The sequence below is a fragment of the Erpetoichthys calabaricus genome, chromosome 3 (genome assembly GCF_900747795.2).
Source record: "Erpetoichthys calabaricus chromosome 3, fErpCal1.3, whole genome shotgun sequence".
Classification (NCBI taxonomy): Eukaryota; Metazoa; Chordata; class Cladistia; order Polypteriformes; family Polypteridae; genus Erpetoichthys; species Erpetoichthys calabaricus.
The window spans coordinates 224,362,844-224,385,712 of record NC_041396.2 but is presented as its reverse complement, the minus strand read 5'-3'; the positions used below and the strand labels follow the sequence as shown (position 1 = coordinate 224,385,712).

The 22,869-nt window shown below is 35.7% G+C and overlaps 1 protein-coding gene across 1 annotated transcript; it reads left to right on the top strand.

The window, feature by feature from the left end:
• Nucleotides 1-358: 358 nt before the first annotated feature.
• On the top strand, nt 359-20,631 carry coq3 (coenzyme Q3 methyltransferase). The gene is made up of 6 exons (XM_028797848.2): nt 359-621; nt 4,864-5,013; nt 6,338-6,437; nt 13,579-13,821; nt 15,976-16,135; nt 20,297-20,631. The coding sequence occupies exons 1-6, from the start codon at nt 458-460 to the stop codon at nt 20,470-20,472; spliced, it is 993 nt and encodes a 330-aa protein (XP_028653681.2). The 5' UTR covers nt 359-457; the 3' UTR covers nt 20,473-20,631.
• Nucleotides 20,632-22,869: the final 2,238 nt, after the last annotated feature.

Here is a 22,869-nt window from a genome sequence, read left to right as displayed (position 1 = left end):
TTAGGTTAATCGGTGACATTGTTAAAACTAAAGACTGTCCATTCTTTCTCCTTGCATGCAATTTAAACTTGGTGCTGTATTGCTTTAAAGACAAAAAAGTTTCCAAAGGCTATTAAACCGATACACCTGCTTTAAAACCAAAAACAAATCTGCGCTAATCAACAGTAATATTTACATTAAAAATGAAAACAAAAAAGAAAATAAAAGCTTACACAGCAACAAGTCAAAATAAGTAGGTTTTTAATCTGAGAAATGGGGTTTCTTTTCTTATAAATGACCACCTTTATAGCCACAAAAGCGGACTTGTCGAGTTGACGACGCAGGTCTACGGAACACTTAACAGGCGAGCCTTTGTTCCCGCGAGAACACACAGAAAGCGTATACTCCTGTTCGCCCGGACTTTAAAGCGAGTGAACAGAATGCACGTTTGTGCCTGTGCTGCTTTACTTACGTTGGAATGGAGGCGGTGTGTGTCTTTCGCACTCGTGGAATGCTAGCTCAGCTATGTCACAACGCCCGTTGTTTCCGACTCTTATCGACTTTGACAGCGGGGAACAAGAGGCAAAAACTGCAGGACTCTATGACTCGGCCCCGTGTCGGCTTCTTTTACAAGACTGTGATGTAAGCATTTGCACAATTCTGGTTACGCTGTCTGCTTGTATTCAAAGAAAAGCATATCAGTCATGTGCTTTCAATTGCTGCTTCGTTTGTGTGGTACACTTGCACCTACTTACTGGTAGCCCGTTTTAAACCTTGATATATATTGAAACATTTGTCCGCAATTTGCGTCAGGTCAATGGAATAAAATTGAGCACTGTTATTTAGGAGAAGACGGGGCAAGTTGTCTCAAGTTTTACTTGGTCAGCTGTGGAAGGGTGAAATATAAAGTTCTTGCCAAGCAAAGGCCTGCATTGATTAGGTAAATTACCATTAAACAGATACAAAATAACAAGCATTATCAACAGAGATACTTAGTATGTAATAAACTAATTTAAACCGGGACACTTGAGATGTGACAAGCAGGGGCATGTTGTCACGAGTAGTTAAAGCTGTCCTCAAGTAGTCCTTTAGAACATACCAACTACTACAGCCTAACTCAGTTGCAACAGCATCATGTGCCTGTAAAAAAAAACACAATTTTACAGTCAGGCTGCTCACTAGTCCAGGCCTATGTCCGCGCCATAGTTGCACAGCAATCCATAACGAAACTACTCCGCGCTGCTTCTGGCAGTTCCACCAACGCAAATGGGGGCAGGCAACTTCATGATGATATCTGTGATGTCATGCTCCCAATATTTCATCCTTTTCCTGGAAGATGAAAATGAAGCCTTGTTTTGACGGAATTCGACGCATGTGACAACATGCCCAATTACAGGTCAGTATATTTCAGTTTTCAGCAGCACCAACGAAGTTAACGTAAACAACTAGCACGTTGCACAATAAATTCAGGATTCAGAGATCTTCAAATCAGTGCTTGAAAAAGTTACCTGTGTTGAAATACTCTCCGGAAATGTGAAACTCTCTGATACACGAAAAGATGCTTTTTTGTCGACAAAAACACGAGTTTTAATCCGTGATGTAACTAACAATCCTACAGTTTACCCGACTGTCCGCTACTCATCACTGTATTGTTTACACACTATCCAGTGACGTCAGCACACCATAGATATAATAACTTTTGCTAGACGACCCTTGAGACGCCTTTATCCAAGGCAACTTACAACATTCGAGACACAATTGGTTACATTCTTGTTTTTTCTAAATGGAGCACAGGCAGGTGAAGTGACTTGCTTATAGTCACACAGTGTCAGTAGCGGGACTTCAACCCACAACCTCCGGGTATGAAATCCAAAGACTTAATAACTACGTGTGAAATGTAGCAAATGTTCAGTGTGTATGCGAATCATCTGTTTTTGTCACGTCCCGGTGAAAGGCAGTCAGTCACGGTAGGAAGTGATTTGTTGTCTACCTCTTTGTATCCAGTTGTGGACACTTAACACATCTTCCGCTTAATAGGATGATGCATCTTGCAATACCTGTGTCATACGGAATGACAAAATCAAGTAAATTAACCAAAGAAGTTTTTTGCCATCTTTAAATTCTACCTTGAAACGCATGATGCACTTTGATATTTAAAATGGAAAATTGTGTTATTTTAACATATTTACCATATGGGACTCCTGTGATGACCTCGGCCTTTTGCTCTTCTCCCTGTTCTTTTTCTCTAAATGATTAATCAACTTCAAGTCCAGTTTTCTAAGATACCTCTTATGTTAATGGATTATGTGTTTATAGTTACTCTTGGGTGCAGAATTGTATCAAAGGCCTTTTGAAACTACTAAGTAAATCATGTTGTATGCTTTGCATTTGTCTGCTACACCTTGTGCTGCTTAAAAATATGGCTACCCAAGACCTAGGGTCTTCCTATCATAAGCCCATGCTGGCTGCTATTATATTAGTAGTAGGGGTGCATACTGCTACCTATGGTGTAATAAAGTGCAGGTGTATTCACCAGATATGTTCCCTAGGTTAAAATTTGGCCCATACCAAAATTTCACTAATTAAATCCGTTGTGGGGAGCAACTTTGTGTTGTGGCAAATCCCAAAAATGCCTCCTAGGGGTTTTTTCTTAAAGTACAGGACCAGTTACTAAATAAAGTTCCTAACAGGGAAGAACGTTTGGTGTGTCTTAGCCAATGGTGTTCAGCACTACAAATGTGGAATTTGTGCAAATTTTGGTGGAGATGGATTCAGTGGTGTTGATTTGCATACTTGACAGACAGCTTTACATACTGTAGAATAGTTTTCATATTAATAGTCTTCTAGTGTATTTCTAATTATAGTTTTAATGTATTTTTTCCATGAGATAGAAGTAAGTCTTAGTTGCTGTAATTACTGGGATAAATTTTGTCTGTCTTCTTATGAACTGGAGTCACATGTAACTGGTCACCAGGTACTGTTCTCATCCAAAGTGTCTGTTGGAATAATATAAGAATAAGAATGTAAATGTTAGTCTTCAACTAATTGAGGGCCTGAAGCACATCTTTTAAAAATTTATGAATTCTGGACTTATTTTTGCTTCTGCTAGAGGCATTCCATGTGGTTTGGTTTAAAAAAAAAAAAAAAAAAAAAACACTTGTGCAAAATATTTGTTGAGTTAATTCACTATTAGAGCCTCATTTTCAATTACTTTTCCCAGTGCATGCATCTCTCTCTTTCTGTTCTGTTTGTTTTTTTTTTCTTTTGTGAAGTAGTACTGCAAAAATGGTTGGCAGTTTGTGTTGTCTTTTTTTTTTTTTTCTTTTTTAACTCTTGAATGGTCTTTGCAGTACTGTAGTGTCCAGTTTTCCTCAAGTCTGATTTTCTTTGTTTTGGTTTTATTTTTGTATGGAGTAATCTTTTTTTTTTTTATTCCCCCATTGTTCTGTTTTAAACAGGCTGTATTAGCCGGGTTTGCCTTGGGAATTTTCTAAGTCAGTGGGCCTCAGTTATAGTTCCATTCATTAACTGAATGTAGTACTTTTCTGTATAAATATTTGTACTCGGTGGTGAAAGAGATTGCAGCAGAACTCTGTATTAAAGCAGTATTCTCTAATGTTACAAAGTTGATTCATTCAAAGCTAAGAACAGCTAGAAATGTTGGCTCTCCATTTGCATCAAAACCTAAAATTAGTACTGCCTCTGTATACAGTGGATTTGAATAAATGTTTAGCAAAAAAAAAGTTACTAGTACTTGCTCAAAAGCACAGTTTTCTTGTCGTCTTATTACATTCTGAAAAACCACATTTCCATCAGCCATAGAAAATATTGCACTTCATTATGTTCAGTCATGGATTGTCTCCATCTCTTAGTTTGCAATGTGTTGTGTGTTTTTTTTTTTTTTTTTTTTTTTTTTTTTTCTCTCTTGCCATACTGTGCTTCTTTCACCAAGGGAACCCCCTACCCCTAGCTCCTTTAATTGTGCTCAATTCCTGCAGTGGGAACCCCCCTCCGACTTGAAGTGCTGATTGTTTCTGCACATTTTAAGTTTATATTTTGGTCTTTGGTTGTGTTTTCAAAGATGAAATGAATCATTAGTTAGTAATTGAATTTATGTTCATTGTTTAGTATTTAGCTTTGTGTATTATGCACTTTTTTTAACATTAAGCCAATTTTTGTAATTTGGTAAACCTTAAAATAATAGTAGAACTGCAGACAGACTTTTTCCAAAATGCTTTTCAAACTCAGTTGATTATTTATAAATGGGGCTCGCTGTAACTTTGTACTGGATCAGATGCAGAAAACGAATGGAAGGAAAAGCTGCTAAAATGTATCATTTTTATTGATGTGAGGTTAATAGTTAACCATGTAATATAAAAATTGGAAGCTTGTAGAGTGAACTTTCTTTAGTCACGATTTTTTATATATTAATAATGTCTCAGAATTTTACATTTGTTGTTCATGCCAATATTGACCTTGATTATGCAATTGTGAATATTATTTAATTCATAATTTGGCATTTAATCAGTTCTGTCTTGCTCAGTATTTCTTTGTGAAAAGAAAGCTAAATTTTCAATTTTTGCAACTATTGTGATAGCATTTTTCTATGGTAAAATGCTAAAATTTTAAATATGCAATCAAATTATCTTATAGTTCTGAAGATTGTATTTTACAAGTGTAATTTTTCCTGTTTGTATGTATTGGCTCTGATTGTGTTCTAACATTGCTCAAAATACTGTTCTTGAAAAGGCTGGACGAAATCACAGATAAATAAAATGTGTTTTTTAGAATATTTTGTTTATTTTTTTTTTTCAAAATTTTCAAAAATACTGTATTTATATTTGTACATACATGTTATGTATATTTATACTTATTTTGTTTCAGAATTTGTAAAGCATATTTAAATACAGCATCAAGTACTTTGGACTCATCTGAAATAAAGAAGTTCCAGGCTTTAGCAAACAAATGGTGGGATCAACATGGAGAGTTTGCTGCTCTTCATTCTATGAATGATCTGAGGGTTCCTTTTGTGAGGTACAATGCTGAATAATACAGAAATTATAATTTCAGTGAATTAAATTTGGTGATTTATTCTTTCTTGACAATGTATTATTTGTATTTTATAACTTATTATCATTTCTTACTGTTTTATTTCAATAATTATGGCACACTGATTTTTGGAATGATAAAAGTGATGGCTTGTGATGGGTATCTTTAAAACTTTAGAAAGAATAGATTCCAGTGTTCTTCACTGGGACAGAAGTTGTCAGGTATTGAAGTAAATTATGTAGCGTTCGTAATCTCAGGAGAAAGACATTGATATGACCAAGAAGTATCCGCATACCAAGGTGGCACCATCTATAGCAGTTATAGAAGTGAAGTTTCAAATATGATAGGGGATTTGCAAAGTGGAACTTGCTAATTATGAGGTCATAGAAGAAGATTCTGTCTGGCAGTTAATTTTAGGAACTTGTTTATCAGTATCACACATTCTTAAACATGCCTAATTCATTTCAGAATCAGAAGGGGGTGGCATATCCAGGCAGCACTGGGGACAAAGCAGGAAACTGCTCCAGACAGAGCACCAATCCATCACAGGGCCCACACTCACTCAAACATAGAACCAGTTTTGAATTGCTGGTTAACTAACCTTGTACATCATACAAAAATTATTCTACTGTACTGTAATTGAAGCACAATGTGACATGTATCTAATCTTCACTTTTATTTTGTGTTTTAAAAAAAGTATAGATAAGTGATTTTTTTTTTTTTGTCTGATGAGACATTTACCTTTTTATGGAACTTAATTTAAAATTGTCCTTTATTTGTCATTTTTCAAAGTGATTGTATAGTTTATCCAAATGTATGAAGGTATGGATTCTCAAGAACTGCCATACTTGTGTTATCTTACTAATTTCAATAGTAATCATGTGATTCAATGATCTTTGTAAGATGTCATGTAAAATTAAAAGTAACTTTACTATGTAAAATATTTATTACTTTACCATTACTGTTTTCATGTCTTAAACAGAAGCACCTCAGCCCTGCTTAAAATGACAGACAAAAAACTGCTTCTTAATGGTGTGTGTATCTGAAATGGAGTACTGGTCCCTACATTATGCAGATGTTCACAATTTCTGCAGTTTTCTTACATTTTATATATTACACACTAAGTTAAATAGTAATAAATTTCAATACGTCCATTTTATAGCTAGCGTTAGTATCCGCTTTTATTGTACAAAGAGAGTTCCGGCAAAATGCAAACATGAAATTTGTATTGGTTGTTCACTTTGATACACTTTGGAATTTATTGATCTAATTGTTTTGTTAAAAAATATATATATCTCCTCTTTTCTAGAGACAACCTGTTGAATTTAAATGGTGGGAGAAAATCTGGGTTTCCTTTATCTGGCTATAAAATATTAGATGTGGGATGTGGAGGAGGTGTGTTGAGTGAGGTAAATATTTTTTTTCAGTTGCTTACAAAAAAGAAATGCATACGTAAAAGCTCATATAGCTTATGTTGAACAGTTACACTGTATTATTCTTAATTCTTGTTTAATGCTTCTTTTTTTTAGGTTTCATTGCAGACTTTTAGCATGAAGGGTCCTGTTTATTTGAATTCTAAACTCGCATACTTCACTACAAGGTAGTTAAGTGTGAGAGCATCCATGAAGGCAAGTGAGATGCTTAGGATGTGAAGAAATTTTGTTACTAGACATGCGGGAGTGCACACACACACAAAATCATATTCACTCATCTTGGGCTGGTGTAAAGCTGCCTGTCAACTACTAGGGTGGGAAGAAACCAAAGGCTACAGAGAACATCTGTGCAAACACGTACAAACTCCTGCTAGAAATAAAATGAGGTTTCAGGTTGTCCTCATGATGTTATAAAAAGATAATCTCTGCAAAACTTTCAAATGACTTTAAACCTGTTAGTTAAATATAAAAGTTTGATAATTTTTGCTTGTGATTTGTGAATTCAGCATCTAAGGTTAGTGCTACAAATAGACAAGACTCATTGTTTAGAGTTGCACTATGGAAAGGTCGTTCTAAGAGTGCCACTACAAAGGCGACAAATAACCACCACAACAACAAAAAATGGGGTGGGGGGGAAAGATCTTGAAACAAATAAACAAGCATTTCTTTCCGTGCACAATATAGATGAGATACTGCCCATATAATTACTTTAGAAAAATTCTAGGGTGGATTTTCCTGTACTGGTATTGGTGTTCTTGGCCTCTGTCTTCCTCTGTTGGCCGAGGTGCTCTCAGTGCATGAGTGTGCAGTGGGTGGAAGGTTACAGAGGGAAGCAGTTCAGTTCAGGGTGCTCCAGAGTGTCTGCCCCCTTTCATTCCTGTATGTTTATGGTTAAGACACACCTCAAATGGTCTAGCTTGAGACTTTCCTTCCACTTCTGCTTTTATTGCTTATCAAGAGACTCAATAAATTAGTTATTTAAAATTACTACTGGACTGCTTTAATGTTTTTCGGTATTTTTTAAAAATATGCATTTTAAAAAAAAAATATTGTATCTTTTTTCACCTTTTTATTGAAGTAGTGAGAGAAATTGTGATTTGCGGCTGTCCTTATGTTCATGTGGATTAATGCTTAGTCCAAAGACATGTTGAAAACATTCATTGGTAGTAATGTGTAGATTGTCATGCAGTTTGTGTGAATGTGTCCTGGCATGGACAGACATCTTGCCTGGCATTAATTGCTGCTAGTCACTTTTTGCTGTTAACTGGGGTTCCAGAGTTAATTAATAGATGAGACTAAGATTTAACTACTGATATATTGTGTTTATGTGATTTGTGATTGATAAGTTTAAAAATTAAAAAGAAATAAAAGGATGAAAAGAAACCCCTGAAATACTTGGGAATATGGATATGTTCAAGGTTGAGTTTAATAGTGAAAGTAGTATACCTACGGAGTACATTTGTCCTTGCAAACCTGAACCAATATGGATACTTTTTTCAAAATTAAAAAAAAAAAATTGTCAGTTTGTTTTCCAATAAAGTACAAATCAGCAAGTCTGATTTTATTGCATAACTTGGTCAAAGCACAATTCTGTAACTTGTCTATATCTAGCCTGTTTATCTTTGATGCTCTTCCATTTCTGTTTTTGATTCAAACTTTCATACATTGAATTAGGTGGATAGTTGCAGATATAATTTGATTCCTCATGCCAGTAGTCGGTTTTAAATGTTTTGTTATGATATGAAGAGGTGTTGGTGTGAACACATGAAGAAGATGATTCTCTTGGTAGAGAATGTTTGCTGCAGCATTGTCACCAGCTGCTTTTATCAAATTAAAACTCATTTAAAGGAAAACCTAGCTTGTTTCCACATAGTATTGCTATACAGCACTCTCAGACACCATTTACCTGCAGAATTTTTAAATTATTATTCTGTATATTTGTTTTCATGGTTGAATATATTTTGTGTGGGAGGTGTGGCAAATGAGGATCCAATGATTTTAACATTGCAGTTAAAAATTTAATTAAATGTAATATGTTCTTTAAAGTTAGTTTGTTGCAAGTACTGTTTTTGTTTTTGCTTTTATAAGATAATCTGGGATCGCATACAATTGTTTTGATTATCTACTTCTCTTATGGAAGTGATTGAAATGTTACACCCAGGATTTGCAGTGCTAAATTTCCCAGTTCAAAGTATCCTGTCTCCTGTGGTTTTCATGTGGTGGGTTACACAACCCCCCAACCCCCATACAGCCACATATATTTATTCACATTACATACAATCCTTTATAGGTTCATCTGGTTCAAGTATACATATTTAAGATGTTGAAAAGTTGCTTTTATTACATAAATTATAGAGGTCTAGGATTTCTCTTAGTATATGTACCAACTTCATTTCAGGCTACTTTAGTTTTTAGTTCCTGATTTTCCCAAATTTAGTAGTGGCTTTGCCTCGCCCCAAATGTATAATGAATTCATTTACTACTAAGATAATTTGTTTTTTATCTTTTTAATATAGATGAAACATTATTTTTAGGTTAAAAACATTTTTTTTTTTTTTTTTTTTTTTTTTTCCCCACTCGAATAACCTTTCAGACATATGATTTCAAGTTATCATTTCCCTTTAGGTTTTTCAGAAATTTCAGAATTAAAACTAGGCTGCATCAGTTCTAATTAGTGTTTAAAGTTGTATTCTTTCATTTTCTCTCGGAAGCTTTGCATAAACATTGAGGTAAAAGCATCATTATGTTACTGTTTTTGAGAAAGTTGAGTTCTGATTAAATCTTTTACTTTCTGTCTTTATAGGTTTACACATGTTACAGTAGCCCAAACACACTTGCTTTAATAATCAAAATAATACAATAACTTATAACACAAGTATTATTGAAGATGGGAGTAGGCATATAAATATAGCACAAAAAGTTACGAGTCATATGTAAACCAATTGGATTTGTTTTCTCATACAAAGAGTGCATAATCCTATGAATTTTTTCTTTAAATTCTTTAACATCAGACATCCTGAAGTGCTGAGCCACCAGGTGCAGATTGAACAAAAGGAGCATTTGATTTCACAAACTTTTAGAGTAAGTAAAACATTAAAGATTTACTGAACACATAGCAGTTACTATTTTCATCTACTCTTGCTATGAGGTTACAAACAGTATTACACACAGAAGAATTATTGCAAAGCAGTAATTAATTATGCTTAGTCTTTGGATTTTTGCTATCCTTTCAAAAGATGAAAGCAGTATTTTATCATAAATTGTTCAGAGCACATGACGAGATTATAGTTCTTTTATATTTTGCTGACTTACAAGATTGCATTTTGTTGCAGTTGTTAACAGATTTTTTTTTTTTTTTTTTATCTAAATTATTTGGGGCTCAAAATTGTTCAGGATCACATAGTGAGAGAGTAGATGGAGAGCACACTCGTTTTTTTGGTTTTGTAGCACATTGTGATGTCCATCTGTAGTACAGTTAATATTTTGAGGTTTCATGTGGTAATCCTCTCTTTCTGGCCTGAAATATGTATCTTGCAGGTTAGTGATCAGTTAACCCCTTGCTTAAAGAAATAAGAAATAAAACCTGTTGCTTTTATGTGTAATCTTTTCACATTGTACTCCTTACTTTTTTTTTTTTTTTTGCAAGACTGTACCAAACATTGCTCACACACACCAAATAGGCTATTTTCTGCTGCAGATGCCTGTGCACTAGAAATCCCATGGTAATGGTGATTCTGCTAGAGTGTAGATTTGGCCCAGCCTGAGAAAAAATGCAGAGAGCATCAGTTCTGGTACTTGCAGCCAGTTAGAATTTATGCCACTTCTCCTTGGGGCCTTGTTTGTGCATCTGGTTGGTCATTGATGCATCATTTTGTTAAAAAATGAGTTGCACTATGTTCATTGTCCTTTCTGACCAGAACAAAGTCAGGTGTCTGAGAGACAAGGATATGCCAGCAAGTGTGACATTCTATTGTGAATGTTACTGCTTTATCAGAGGTAGAGAGGTTAGTGCTTGGAGGTATACCGGTTCATACCGAAAACCGTTTTTTTTTTTTTTTTTTTTTTTTTGTTATGGATTTTTCTTATACCGCAACACCGGTTTAAATAGCCTAAACAACGTTTGGAATGTGGTGCAGTGGAAAACTGTTTAAGAGGGGTCCTTTTTCACTGCTACACCACTAAACACACATACAATGGAGTACATGCATTAGTGGAGGTATTGAGTGGTGAAAATGGGCGGAGAACATTCTGAAGCTGTAGCAGACGATAAAGTTGAAAATGATGACACAGAAGAACTTTTGCCGAAAAAAGGATTGGTGTCTGTTGTCTGAAGAGACTTTGGCTTTAAATGGTCGGATGTGGACCAAACAACTATTTACTGCAAATGCTGTTGAGCTAAAGTTGTCGCCGGAGGCAGCAACACGAGCAATTTGCTGCACCGCCTTAGCCACAAACATGCGTTGCGAGTACCATGAGTGTATGGAACTGAGATTGGCACCCTCCACGTCCTCGGGTAAAACTGAAAAAGCTAGAGGACTCTTGAGTCAGACATCACTTGTAGACGCATTTGCTACAGGTACTGCCTACGAAAAAAAAGCAAGCGGTGGATCGAGATAACCATCGCCATTACAATCCATATAGCTAATGTGTCGGTGGACAGAGATTGTTAACATTAACAGAAAATGTAGCTGGTTTACAAAAAATATTTACTATTTGTTCCTTTTTTAAGACATGTTCAGTGCAATACAACTTTTGACAAGCACCTCTGGATATTTTACTAAGTCTAAATGCCTCTTTGGATGGTTGAAAATATGTTGTCAAAGTTATAGTTCAATATGTTCAATAAAAATGTTCTATATTTTGTCCGCAACTGTCATGCAATGTGATCCCTTCTCTACATTAGTACAACCCACCTTGAAAATGATCACTTTATGGGGCCATGCAAACCTGTATTAGTACTTGTGTGCACATTAAAATGTTTTTTTTTTTTTTTTTTTTTTACAACGTACAATTTGCATGACAGTGGAATAGGTTATTCTTAGCCAGTCTACTGCAGTAATTGCAGTGGAAAATGTGGTTAACATCCACTCATGCATGGGGGGAAAAAAATACTGGCGAATACCATGAAACCAGTATAATTTTGAAAAATACCGTGATACAGTAATCCCTCGCTGTATCGCGCTTCGCGGCTTCACTCTATCACGGATTTTATATGTAAGCATATTTAAATATATATCGCGGATTTTTTGCTGGTTCGCGGATTTCTGCGGACAATGGGTCTTTTAATTTCGGGTACATGCTTCCTCAGTTGGTTTGCCCAGTTGATTTCGTACAAGGGACGCTATTGGCAGATGGCTGAGAAGCTACCCAACTTACTTTTCTCTCTCTCTCTCTCTCTTGCGCCGACTTTCTCTGATCCTGACGTAGGGGGATTGAGCAGGGGGGCTGTTCGCACACCTAGACGATACGGACGCTCGTCTAAAAATGCTGAAAGATTATCTTCACGTTGCTACCTTCTGTGCAGCTGCTTCGTGAAGCGACATGCTGCACAGTGCTTCGCATACTTAAAAGCTCGAAGGGCACGTATTGATTTTCGATTGTTTGTTTTTCTGTGTCTGTGTCTCTCTCTCTTTCTCTGCTCCTGATGGAGGGGGTGTGAGCTGCCGCCTTCAACAGCTTTGTGCCGCGGTGCTTCGCATACTTAAAAGCCAAACAGCCCTATTGATTTGTTTGCTTTTCTCTATCTCTCTGACATTATCTGCTCCTGATGCGCACTCCTTTGAAGAGGAAGATATGTTTGCATTCTTTTAATTGTGAGACGGAACTGTCATCTCTGTCTTGTCATGGAGCACAGTTTAAACTTTTGAAAAAGAGACAAATGTTTGTTTGCAGTGTTTGAATAACGTTCCTGTCTCTCTACAACCTCCTGTGTTTCTGCGCAAATCTGTGACCCAAGCATGACAATATAAAAATAACCATATAAACATATGGTTTCTACTTCGTGGATTTTCTTATTTCGCGGGTGGCTCTGGAACGCAACCCCCGCGATGGAGGAGGGATTACTGTATAGAATTTTGGTCATACCACCCAGCACTAAGAGAGGTGAATATTGGAGTTGTGAGGGTCCATTATAGCAACTTCCCAAACATTGTTTAAGGTGAATTTTCCACTTTGAAATCTATAGAGCTTTATATTATAGGTTTATAACCTCAATATTGCTCGGAGGCTACGGTTCTGCACAGGTATCTGGAAGGCTACCTGTTCAAATCCCTGTTCCTGCCAAAGGAAATCTTATTTCCTAATACAAGATTCCTATACAAATTCCTAATACAAGAAATTGTATAGGATGAAATAAAGAACAAAAAAAATTCATGTTAAATGGACGGTCATAGATATCAGCTTTCGGGTTCGATTGTTGAAGTGAAAATCTCAAATGCTATGCTAAAGAAAAGCGCACAATGCCATTTTTCCTGCAGTGCATAACCTCATAACTAATCATTTAAAAAAGTGAACTTATAGTCGCGGTTACTTCATATTTTTTCACCACAGAAAGTTTCTTGACAGACCGAAATTAAACCAGTTTAGTCTTGAGCAGAAGAGACTGCATGGGGACCTAATCCAGGTATTTTAAATCCTCAAAGGCATTGATAAAGTAGATCTAGAAGCATTTTTTAGCTTAGCTGGTGAATCTCATACTCTCGGACATCAGTGGTAATTTAAGGGGAAGTGCATTTAAGACTGAAGCCAGGAAGCACTTCTTTATGCAGAGAGCTGTGACTCTGGTATAAACTACCAAAATGTGTTGAAGCAGAAACCCTGACATCCTTTTAAGAAGAATCTGGATGAGATCTTGGGACAGCTTAGTTATTAGCTAAACAGCTGGGCTTGGTGAACTGTAGTCTCCTCTCATTTGTGAAATTTCTTGTTTATTAAATTGTTCTTGTAACTGAAAATTACATCTTTCAATTATTTTCCTCCAGGAAACATCACACATTTCAACATTACTTTAATTTGAATTGTTTATAGCTCTCCGTGTTCAAAGGACACTATGCCTTTAAGACGAAACACAGGTTTTTCTTTCTGTATTATTAATCATATTTCAATTTTTTTCTATTAGCCTTTAGCAAGATTAGGTGCATGCATCACTGGAATTGATCCTGTAGAAGACAGTATCAAAACTGCTCAGCTGCACCAATCATTTGACCCGTTTTTAGATAAGCATATCCATTACAAAGCCTGTGCATTAGAAGATATAACAGAAGAAGCAATGGAAACGTTTGATGGTGTTGTGGCATCTGAAGTTGTAGAGCATGTCAGTAATGTAGAGAGTTTCATCAAGTGTTGCCACAAAATATTAAAGGTAAGTGGTTTTTTTTTTTTTTTTTTTTTTTTTTAAACATTAGGAAGAGTCAAAAATAACCTATTGTATATTAAGATTGATCTGTAAATCCTTGATTTTTAAATGTGCACTTTTACTGTTTTAACATTTGTTACTATTATATGAGCGCTTTTCTCGCTACTCAATGAGCTTTATATAGTGAGTGGGGAGCCACTTCAGCCACCACCAATGTGCAGCATCCACTTGGGTGATGTTTTGGCAGTCACTTTCCACTAGTATGTTCACCAAACATTACCTATTAGGTGGTGAAGGGTTGAGAAACAGCCAGTTAGAAATGGGGGATTGTTATGACTTCAGAATGACAAGGCTGTGATGGGCAATTTAGCCAGGGTACCAGGATAAACCCTGTTCTTTACAAAGAATGTCCAGGGATCTTTTATTACCACAGAGAGTCGGGACCTCATTTTTTTTTTTTTTTTTTTTTTTTTTTTTTTTTAACATCTTATCTGAAGGTTGGTGCCATTTTTACAGCACAGTATCCCTGTCACTGCACTGGGGCATTGGGACTCATTTATTTTTCCCTTGGCAGCAATCGAGAAAAAAAACAGTATTGATCATTTTTTGTTGCACTGTTAACTATTGTAATAGAGTGCCCTCATGACAGTCCTTCTCACCCAGAATAACAATTGTGGGGGAAAATTATATAAAATTATACTGTTTGTAAACTATACACAAGGAGGAATTAAAAGCAATCAACACAAGTACAGGTGAGTTAGGTTTTGACCCTCTTGTTTGCTGGCTTGTTCAGTTGCCGCAAAGTACTTTCAGTATCGCTCATGTTGTCGCCTGTCTTTTTTTTTTTTTTTTTTTTCCTGTTCTTACCATTTTCAGTGGACCCTCTCAATTGTTGATCTTCTTGGCTTTTAGACTCCTTTTGGCTTCCAGGGTCACATTTGACAAGGCCCTCCGGTCACTTTAAGGGGTCAGAGGAAATGTTTCTTCCTATAAAGGGGTGCTGGGGTTAAACTCGAGTAGCCCCTTGTATCCCTCTATACCTTTAACATCATGGAGGGACATGTCCTATTTGGCTGTTCCCTTAAATAATGAAGCTTATGTAGAGCCTAGTAGATTGGTGAGAGGGAGAACTGGATTCCTGGCAGTTGTTCCTAAGCCCTTCTTTGAAGCTTCCTCAGCTAGCTTCCATGTGCCACTAACTATAGGTGAGGTAGACTTGTAAATTCTTGCACTCTCACCTTGGTCTCAGTTGCTCCCTAAGGAAAGGGACAGATGAATTTCACATATGTTGGGTTGCATGCCCTGTGAGAAATTCAGTTTTAATATTCAGGTTGCACTTCATTACCTTATTTTTTTTTTTCTTGGGACATTAGGCTTTGGTACCAATCAGGGCACACAGTATCATGCACAGGGCAGTTCTGGATGGAACACTTTTTTTTTTTTCTCTCTCTCTCCATTTCATCATATAGATTTCTTTTAAGAAAAGAATAGAAGTAATAATAACAGAAAATCATTCTCCAAAGAAGCTTTATCTAAAAAGTTTCAGTAAATGCAAAACCATTTTATCTTTTTAGATTTGTATACCATGTGTTCATTAATGTGCTTAAAATGGAAGTACATTTCACTTGTGAAGATTTTACAGTTGTAGGAATTGTTTTCAGTCTTTTCCAAAACCCCGCCAAGGTTAGTGTCCAAGTGAAATATTCATCAGTCTACATAGAAGTGATGTTCCAATCGTATATTCTTTAAAATATGTATGCCTGTTGAGGCAACAGAATATGCTGGTACCTTTTTCCTAAAAATAATTAAAATACAGGCTGTCATTACAGCGTTTTAAATCTTTTTTTGTTTTGGCTTTTATTTTTGTACTTTATAAATATCAAATGTCAGGTCGATCAAATCTACAACAGAATTTTCTATTAGTTTTACAATTACTATAATTTTCAGTATTTAGAATATTGCAGCTGTTAACTTTGTCTGACAGAAATTGTTACAGTAGAAAATGAATAAATTACTTGCACTTTTAAGCCATCTTGTTTTATAAGAAGGTATGACAATTAACTATAAAATCAGCAAATAATGGTTTCATATTTAAAACATTTTTGCAAAAATCTTATGGTTTGTTTGAAGCTGCTGTTTTTGTTTTCATTATTTTCACAGCCTGAAGCTTCTCTTTTTATCACAACCATTAATAAAACAAAATTGTCCTATGTGTTTGGCATTCTGGTTGCTGAAAATATGCTGAAACTATTACCAAAAGGTACCCATGAGTGGGAGAAGTTTATTAGTCCAGTGGAATTGGAAAGAATTATGGAATCAAGTAAGTGCTTTTTGAAAATTTGCTAGACTAAAGGAAAACATCTTTGCATCTTGTACATATGGTTCATTATCATAATTTTAAAGAGTGATATTTGCTTAATGTGAGCAAGAAAAACCACAATTCCAAAGCCTGTCAAATTGTACATAATATTCATCACTTCATAGTGAAATGAATGTCACTTTCTTAATCATTTATTTATATATATATATATATATATATATATATATATATATATATATATATATATATATAATAAATATTTACTCTGATTTCCTCTATTATTTCACATTTTTGGCACAATGATTTTCAGGTCCAAAATCTGACTTGATGTCATTTATTGAAAAAAGTTATCCAAAACTAGTTAGTACTTTTTGAAAATCTAATTGCTCTTTTATGTTTAATAACTGGTTTTAACACCTACAGTAACTACAGCCAGGTGTTTCCTGTACTTCACTATCATTTTTTTATATAAATATTGCTCTGGATAAATTTTAACCTTATCCTTGTTGTAGAAGTGCTTTGATTCAGAATAGAGTGCTGCATCAGGGAAAATACCCATGTGTATCTGCAAAGAAATGCATGCATTGGGTGATTTCAGGACTTCTTTTTTGAGGGTTCTGATGCAGTTTGGAATCAAAAATACAGGTTGGGATAAAACAAATTACTTACAGTAACAATGTATTTTATGTCTGTTGTTCGTGTGTTTTCCACATTTTGAGTAATAAAGGGTTCTGACATTTTTTCACAATTTTTTTTTTTTTCCCTAAAAAAAAAATGTACAGCCGTGACAAAAAAATTCAGTTTTCTTTTAAGGCTAACAGTGTGCAAGTTCAGGTTGAATCTTGGTTCTTAAAGGAATGGATTGATTTTTGTTGCAGAATCGAACAATATGTATTTGTGGATTGCAGGTACTTTTTATACTGCACCCTTCAAGTAACTTTGGCAGGCCAGCTACTCCTAGGAAGATTCACTTCCGTCCCAGTTGTTTTCTAATTGGAGATTATGGCTGTTTTTGATTGTAGGACTATGTGTTTGTTGACTCTGTGTTGGCGCTCTGACTCTTTTCGGTAAGGATCAAAGTAAGTGAGGTTTATATTGAGTAGGGCCGGCTGTAATTAAGTCCTGTGTGTGTTCAGTCAGCTGATTCTAATGATATATTCCAGGCCTTTGAATTTCCCCATGGGATTAATCTACAGTTTAATCTACACAGACAGAACTTTTCTATTTTAGGTCAGGACAGAAACAAGTTTTATCTATGGAAACTAGCTCTTTTTTATTAATTTCATGTGGTATTTAAGAATTATTTGACTGAGTCCTTTGTGTTTGAGCATATCTTGTTCATCTGCTGTATCCAAGTTAATATCTCAATTGGTTATTTTTTTCTGAAAACATTGTATTCTGGTTTAGCTATCATTTAATAGAAATAGTATGTATAAAACAAATGTTCTTTGGGGTGGAGCTTAAGTATTTTTATATTTTTTTTTACTAGTAAAAATATAGGATAATATACATATCTATTGGTATATAACCTGCATTATAATTTTATCAAGCTCCTAATAAATTAATAAAAAATAAGTTTAATTCAACTAAAGAATTATAGAAAAAATATAAAAAATGATTTGAACATATTGTTTTTAGCATTTGGATAACTCTTATGTAAGCTACATGTCTCCACCTGCTGGTTTGAAAAAGTAAGTGCTTCATTCTTGCCTGATGATCTGATTTGAAAACTGGTCATATAATGCACAAATCAATTGGTCCACATTGAATAAAGCATTTGAATTATAAAGTGAAATCTCCCTTTATGCTGCCGTTTTTAGTCTCCATTTATTAATGCATTCTGTACAGCAGATTTCTTAATGCGAGACAGATATACTACATAATTATATACACTGCTTTTTACTGATGTGCATATTTGAAAAATGTAATGTGAGAAAGGAAATGGTGTGTTATACTTTGTAGTCTAAGACTGCTTTGTTCTGAGCAGGGTCTGGAGCCAATCCCAGCAAGCATAGGGTGCAAGGCAGAAACAATTCTTAGGACAGGGCACCAGTCCATCACTGGGGAACACACACTAGATCCAATTCAGTATTGCCAATCAATCTAACTTGCATGTCTTTGGAATGGGGGAGGAAACCCACGCGGACAAGGGAGATAACATGCATACTCCACCCAGGGACAAACCCGGTACCTAAACCTTGATCACCTTATTGCGAGGCAGCAGCATATTCACTGTGCCGCACTGTTTGTTGTTAATAAACAAGGAACATTAAAAATAAAGTGAATATGGATATTGCAAGTGTTGTATAGTCCTAATTTTCTAGTTTATTTTTTATATTGTACAAAGTATCTATCTATCTATCTATCTATCTATCTATCTATCTATCTATCTATCTATCTAACTTTTCTATACATTAATAAAATGTTTCTTATACTTTTAACTTGTCTTCTTCTCATAAGCACTAGTAGAACAGATTCTAATATTTCTTAAAATAACTTTGAAGGATCACATTTGTTGTCTTGCATATTTCTACAGTGGCAGAGCATTTTTTTGATATCTGGGTGTACCAGGATGGTACAAAGAGTTAGGGACATAGCATTTCATTTCAACCAGTCCTGGAGATATCCAAACTAGATGCGATTCAAACTAATTACAGTATATGATTTAATGTCTCTAGGCAGCAGTCTCTCAAAGCTTTTTGGCACAGTGGCTGTGAGAACCATTGATTTGTAGTTCCTGAGACAGTTCATTTTAGTTTTTATTTGGTATTTTCTTTTTGAAATTATCTCTGTGAAATGCTAAAGATATCTGAGAAAATGGCAACTAATTGTTCACCATAGGTTTTTTTTTTATTTTTTTTTTATTTATTTATTTTTTAAAGTGAACCCTAAAGTTCCAAGTGTACTGGTAGCTTTATGGGCACTGATTCATTTTATTTTGTGGTGTTGCAGGCAGTCACATGGGATGCACTTTATCACTATCCATGTGGGCACGACATGCATTCACATTTTCTCTTCTTGATGAAAGTGTCTCTGAATTCTGCCAAAGTTTATATACATCATGACTGCAGCTGTACTCTGCTTCCTTCATATCTCAATATTGATGTTTAGCAGCTTTTATTAATTTCCTGAGCTTGTAGCTGCATATCTTTTGTGTTTCCATATCATCAGACTTAAAATGCACTACTGCAAACCCTGTGTAATTTACAAATGTCAGTGGTAATCAATGGTTTCGGTCCTATGGGCATTTTTAATAAATCTAGTGAGAAGATTTAACTGTTCAGCCAAATCTGATAATGTCAAACCATTTCCCAGTTTGCATTATCAAAACCTTCCCGCAGTTTTTCCTCTGCCTCTTTAGTACAGCATTGAACCTCTTCTTTAAGGAAACTGCTCACTTATGACCACTTCTGAATTTAGCTGTTGTAAATAAAAGAATTCTCACATACATTATGGAGGTGGAGTTGGAACAGCTGTCATGTTCTTTGAGGGGAATCTTGGGAGTGTGCATAAGTAGACTCTGAGATGGACTATGCTTCTCCAGGTCTGTTTCCTGCGTTTGTTCCCAGTGCTCGTGCGATATGTTCTGCGCCCCCATGACCCTAAATTGTTCTATGTCTAACTGCCTTGTTATTTGTTCATGGAAATGTAGTGTTTAACGTAAATAAAATTAATACATATTTGTATTGGGGGGGCAAAATGCATCAAATTCTGTTTAAGTGTTTTGTAGATTTGCGTTTTCTCATATACTGTACTACTGATTATTACTGTGTCTCCATCAGTGAAGGAACTAAATATCGTTGGTCATTTTCACAGTTTGGCAGTTGTACACTTCCCAGTTTATCCAGCTGTTGCATCGTCAGTAGAGAAAATATAAAATCAAGTCATGCACTTGTGTTTTTTTTTTTTTGTGAGATTTCTTTTTGACAAATAAAAATACAGTTTTGATAAATTCTCTCTGTTCAGGTTATATTTAGACATGCATTAGACTATATACTAGCAAGTGCCTAATGATTACATTTTTGAAAATGCATGAAAAATTTGAAAGAGTGCATGTTTTAACCAATGTAAATGTTTGTTGTTACATGAAATGTATAAATCAGAATTACAGAAAACCTTATACTATTATAATTCATTTTAAAATTTGTTTTTGTCACTTAGATGGCTTTTCTGTCAAGTCAATTAAAGGAATGTTATATAACCCCATATCTGGATTATGGAGCTGGATTGACAGTACAGCCATCAACTATGCAATTCATGCTGTGAAAGAGAAAGTACCACCTGAGCCTGACTACTGCAGGTCTGAAGATAAAGATCAGCCAGAGGACCGGACTTGAACTGCTTTTGCATAAGGAATGATAAATCCTTTCATTCTTATTTAAGAGAAATTTTTCCTGTGAATAATATTTATTTGTAAAAGATGTGTGATATACTTGCCGTTATGAATAGTTTAACTAAAATGATCAATTAGCATTAAAAAAACCTTAATTTTTCAACCATATGATTTTGAAATTATATTTTCAAAAATTGCACAATTTTGGTTTTATTTTATAGATGAACTAGCAAAATACCCACGCTTCACAGCGGCGAAGCTAGCTTATGTAAAGGAGTGAGAGAGACTTTACCACCGTTACAGCACAAACCAGGAGACTCGCATTTCCACCTATGAGCTTGACAATACTCATAGTGAACATCCATGGATCCAATGTGTACTGTTTTTTCTGATTCATAATGTATGTTTGAGTCGTACGCAAATCCACAATCAGCTTTTTTGAGCCAAACCTGTTGTTTTCGTATGAGCCGCTTTTCATTATTGGGATCGTACCTAGAAACGGAAGCTCTATTAACTTGTCAATTTGCCTGCGAGTATTTAGCGACAGCGTCTCTATGAACTTGTGGATTTGCCTGCGAATATTTGGCAGCAGCGTCACGAAGTTGTTTCCATCTAGCTGCATCAGAAAATGTACCACAACGTCTGACACGCCTCCTTTTTACTGTTTTCTCACATCTTGGATTGCTGCTGTCATAACTGGTTTGAGTTTCATGGTTTGTTTCAATTGACGTACAACCGGTTTCATCGATAACTTCGCATCCAGCTTTTGAGAGTTGAAACATTCATAAACATCAAAGTGTCCACTACTCAAATCGTCACCTGTGAATCTAAAATGTTTAAGAGGCATTGCCGGTTGTCCAAAGATATAAAATATTTGGCCATTTCAGTACACTTGAAAGCGACAACCAAACAATTCAGCGGCAGCTATCAACTCACATGCAGAACCATAGGTGAAGGGCTTAAGCATTTCACTCTTATAGTCCTCCTGTGTAGTATAATTATCTCCTGTACCGTCATTAGTCCACACCTTGAACCTGTCCCAGTCATTCAATACATAAGACACAATATTCCTCCAGATATCAAGAGTGAGCCTGATATGGCTGTGCAATATGTAACACAGAGAATGGAAAAGGCAGGCGCCATCTCCGGGCATGGAAACCACTCGGTAAGTGACAGTTCTTTGATCGATGGTGATCACCTCGATAGACATGTTAATGGGGGTACGGTTGGAACGATAACAATAAAACAGCGGAGAAGCCGTGGATTAAATAAAAAGGCTGCAGTTATCAGCAGGGAGACGTGAATACCGTGGCAAAGCAAGGAAGGGAATGAAGAGACCGGAGCAACAGACTGCCTTATATAGGCAGGCAGCCAACCACGTGGGAGGCGTGGGGATGGGGGACGCAACGCCGCCTCACACGGCGTCCGAGCTACAGGCTATGGAAGTATATATGTACGTAAGTAGGATTCAGTTAGCGTTGGGAACCCGCATACCAAATTTCTTGAAGATGGGCCCATAAGTAACAAAGACTTGGAAATTTCGATATGGTGGCCGACAGTGGTATCATACCACTGAATTAAGTACGTACATTGGTTTCGGTTAGCGCAGGGAAGCCGCCTACCAAATTTCGTGAAGATGGCGCCATAAATAAAGTTTAACATGGCGGACGTTGTCAACTGTTATGACCGTTGCACGTAGAATTTCGAAATGAAACCTGCTTAACTTTTGTAAGTAACCTGTTAAGGAATGAACCCGCTAAATTTCAGCCATCTACCTACACGGGAAGTTGGAGAATTAGTGAAGAGTGAGTCAGTGAGGGCTTTGCCCTTTATTAGTATAGACTAGCAAAATACCCGCGCTTCGCAGCGGAGAAGTAGAGTGTTAAAGAGGTTATGAAAAAGAAAAGGAAACATTTTAAAAATAACATAACATGATTGTCAATGTAATTGTGTTGTCATTGTTGCATTTAGCTGAAATGAAGGGATTGTGTTAAAAAAATGCTTTAGTTGCCTCACATTTTTATGCAATCGTTTTGTTCACCCCACTGAATTAAAGCTGAAAGTCTGCACTTCAACTGCATCCGAGTTGTTTCATTTAAAATTCATTGTGGTAATGTACAGAACCAAAATTAGAAAAAAGTTGTCTCTGTCCAAATATTTATGGACCTAACTGTATATCTAGAAGCAATATTGTTGAGAGGAATTGTAACGGTAATGCCTTAAAGGGATACTTTCAGAAAAGCAATAATGCCTTCATTGAAAGTATTTTCTAATGAGTAAAGTTTGTATACAACAGATTTGTTTTATTTATAGTAGGTTAAAGATCATAAGTGCATGATGACAAACAGGGCAATCGTACAAGCTAAATATCCATCCATCCATCCATCCATTTTCCAACCCG

Excerpts from the sequence above, each read along its gene's own strand:
- coq3 (XM_028797848.2), top strand. The coding sequence starts at position 458 with ATGGAGGCGGTGTGTGTCTTTCGCACTCGTGGAATGCTAGCTCAGCTA. Across the intron at positions 622-4,863 it reads TTCTTTTACAAGACTGTGAT|AATTTGTAAAGCATATTTAA; the intron begins GTAAGCATTTGC and ends ATTTTGTTTCAG. Across the intron at positions 5,014-6,337 it reads CTGAGGGTTCCTTTTGTGAG|AGACAACCTGTTGAATTTAA; the intron begins GTACAATGCTGA and ends CCTCTTTTCTAG.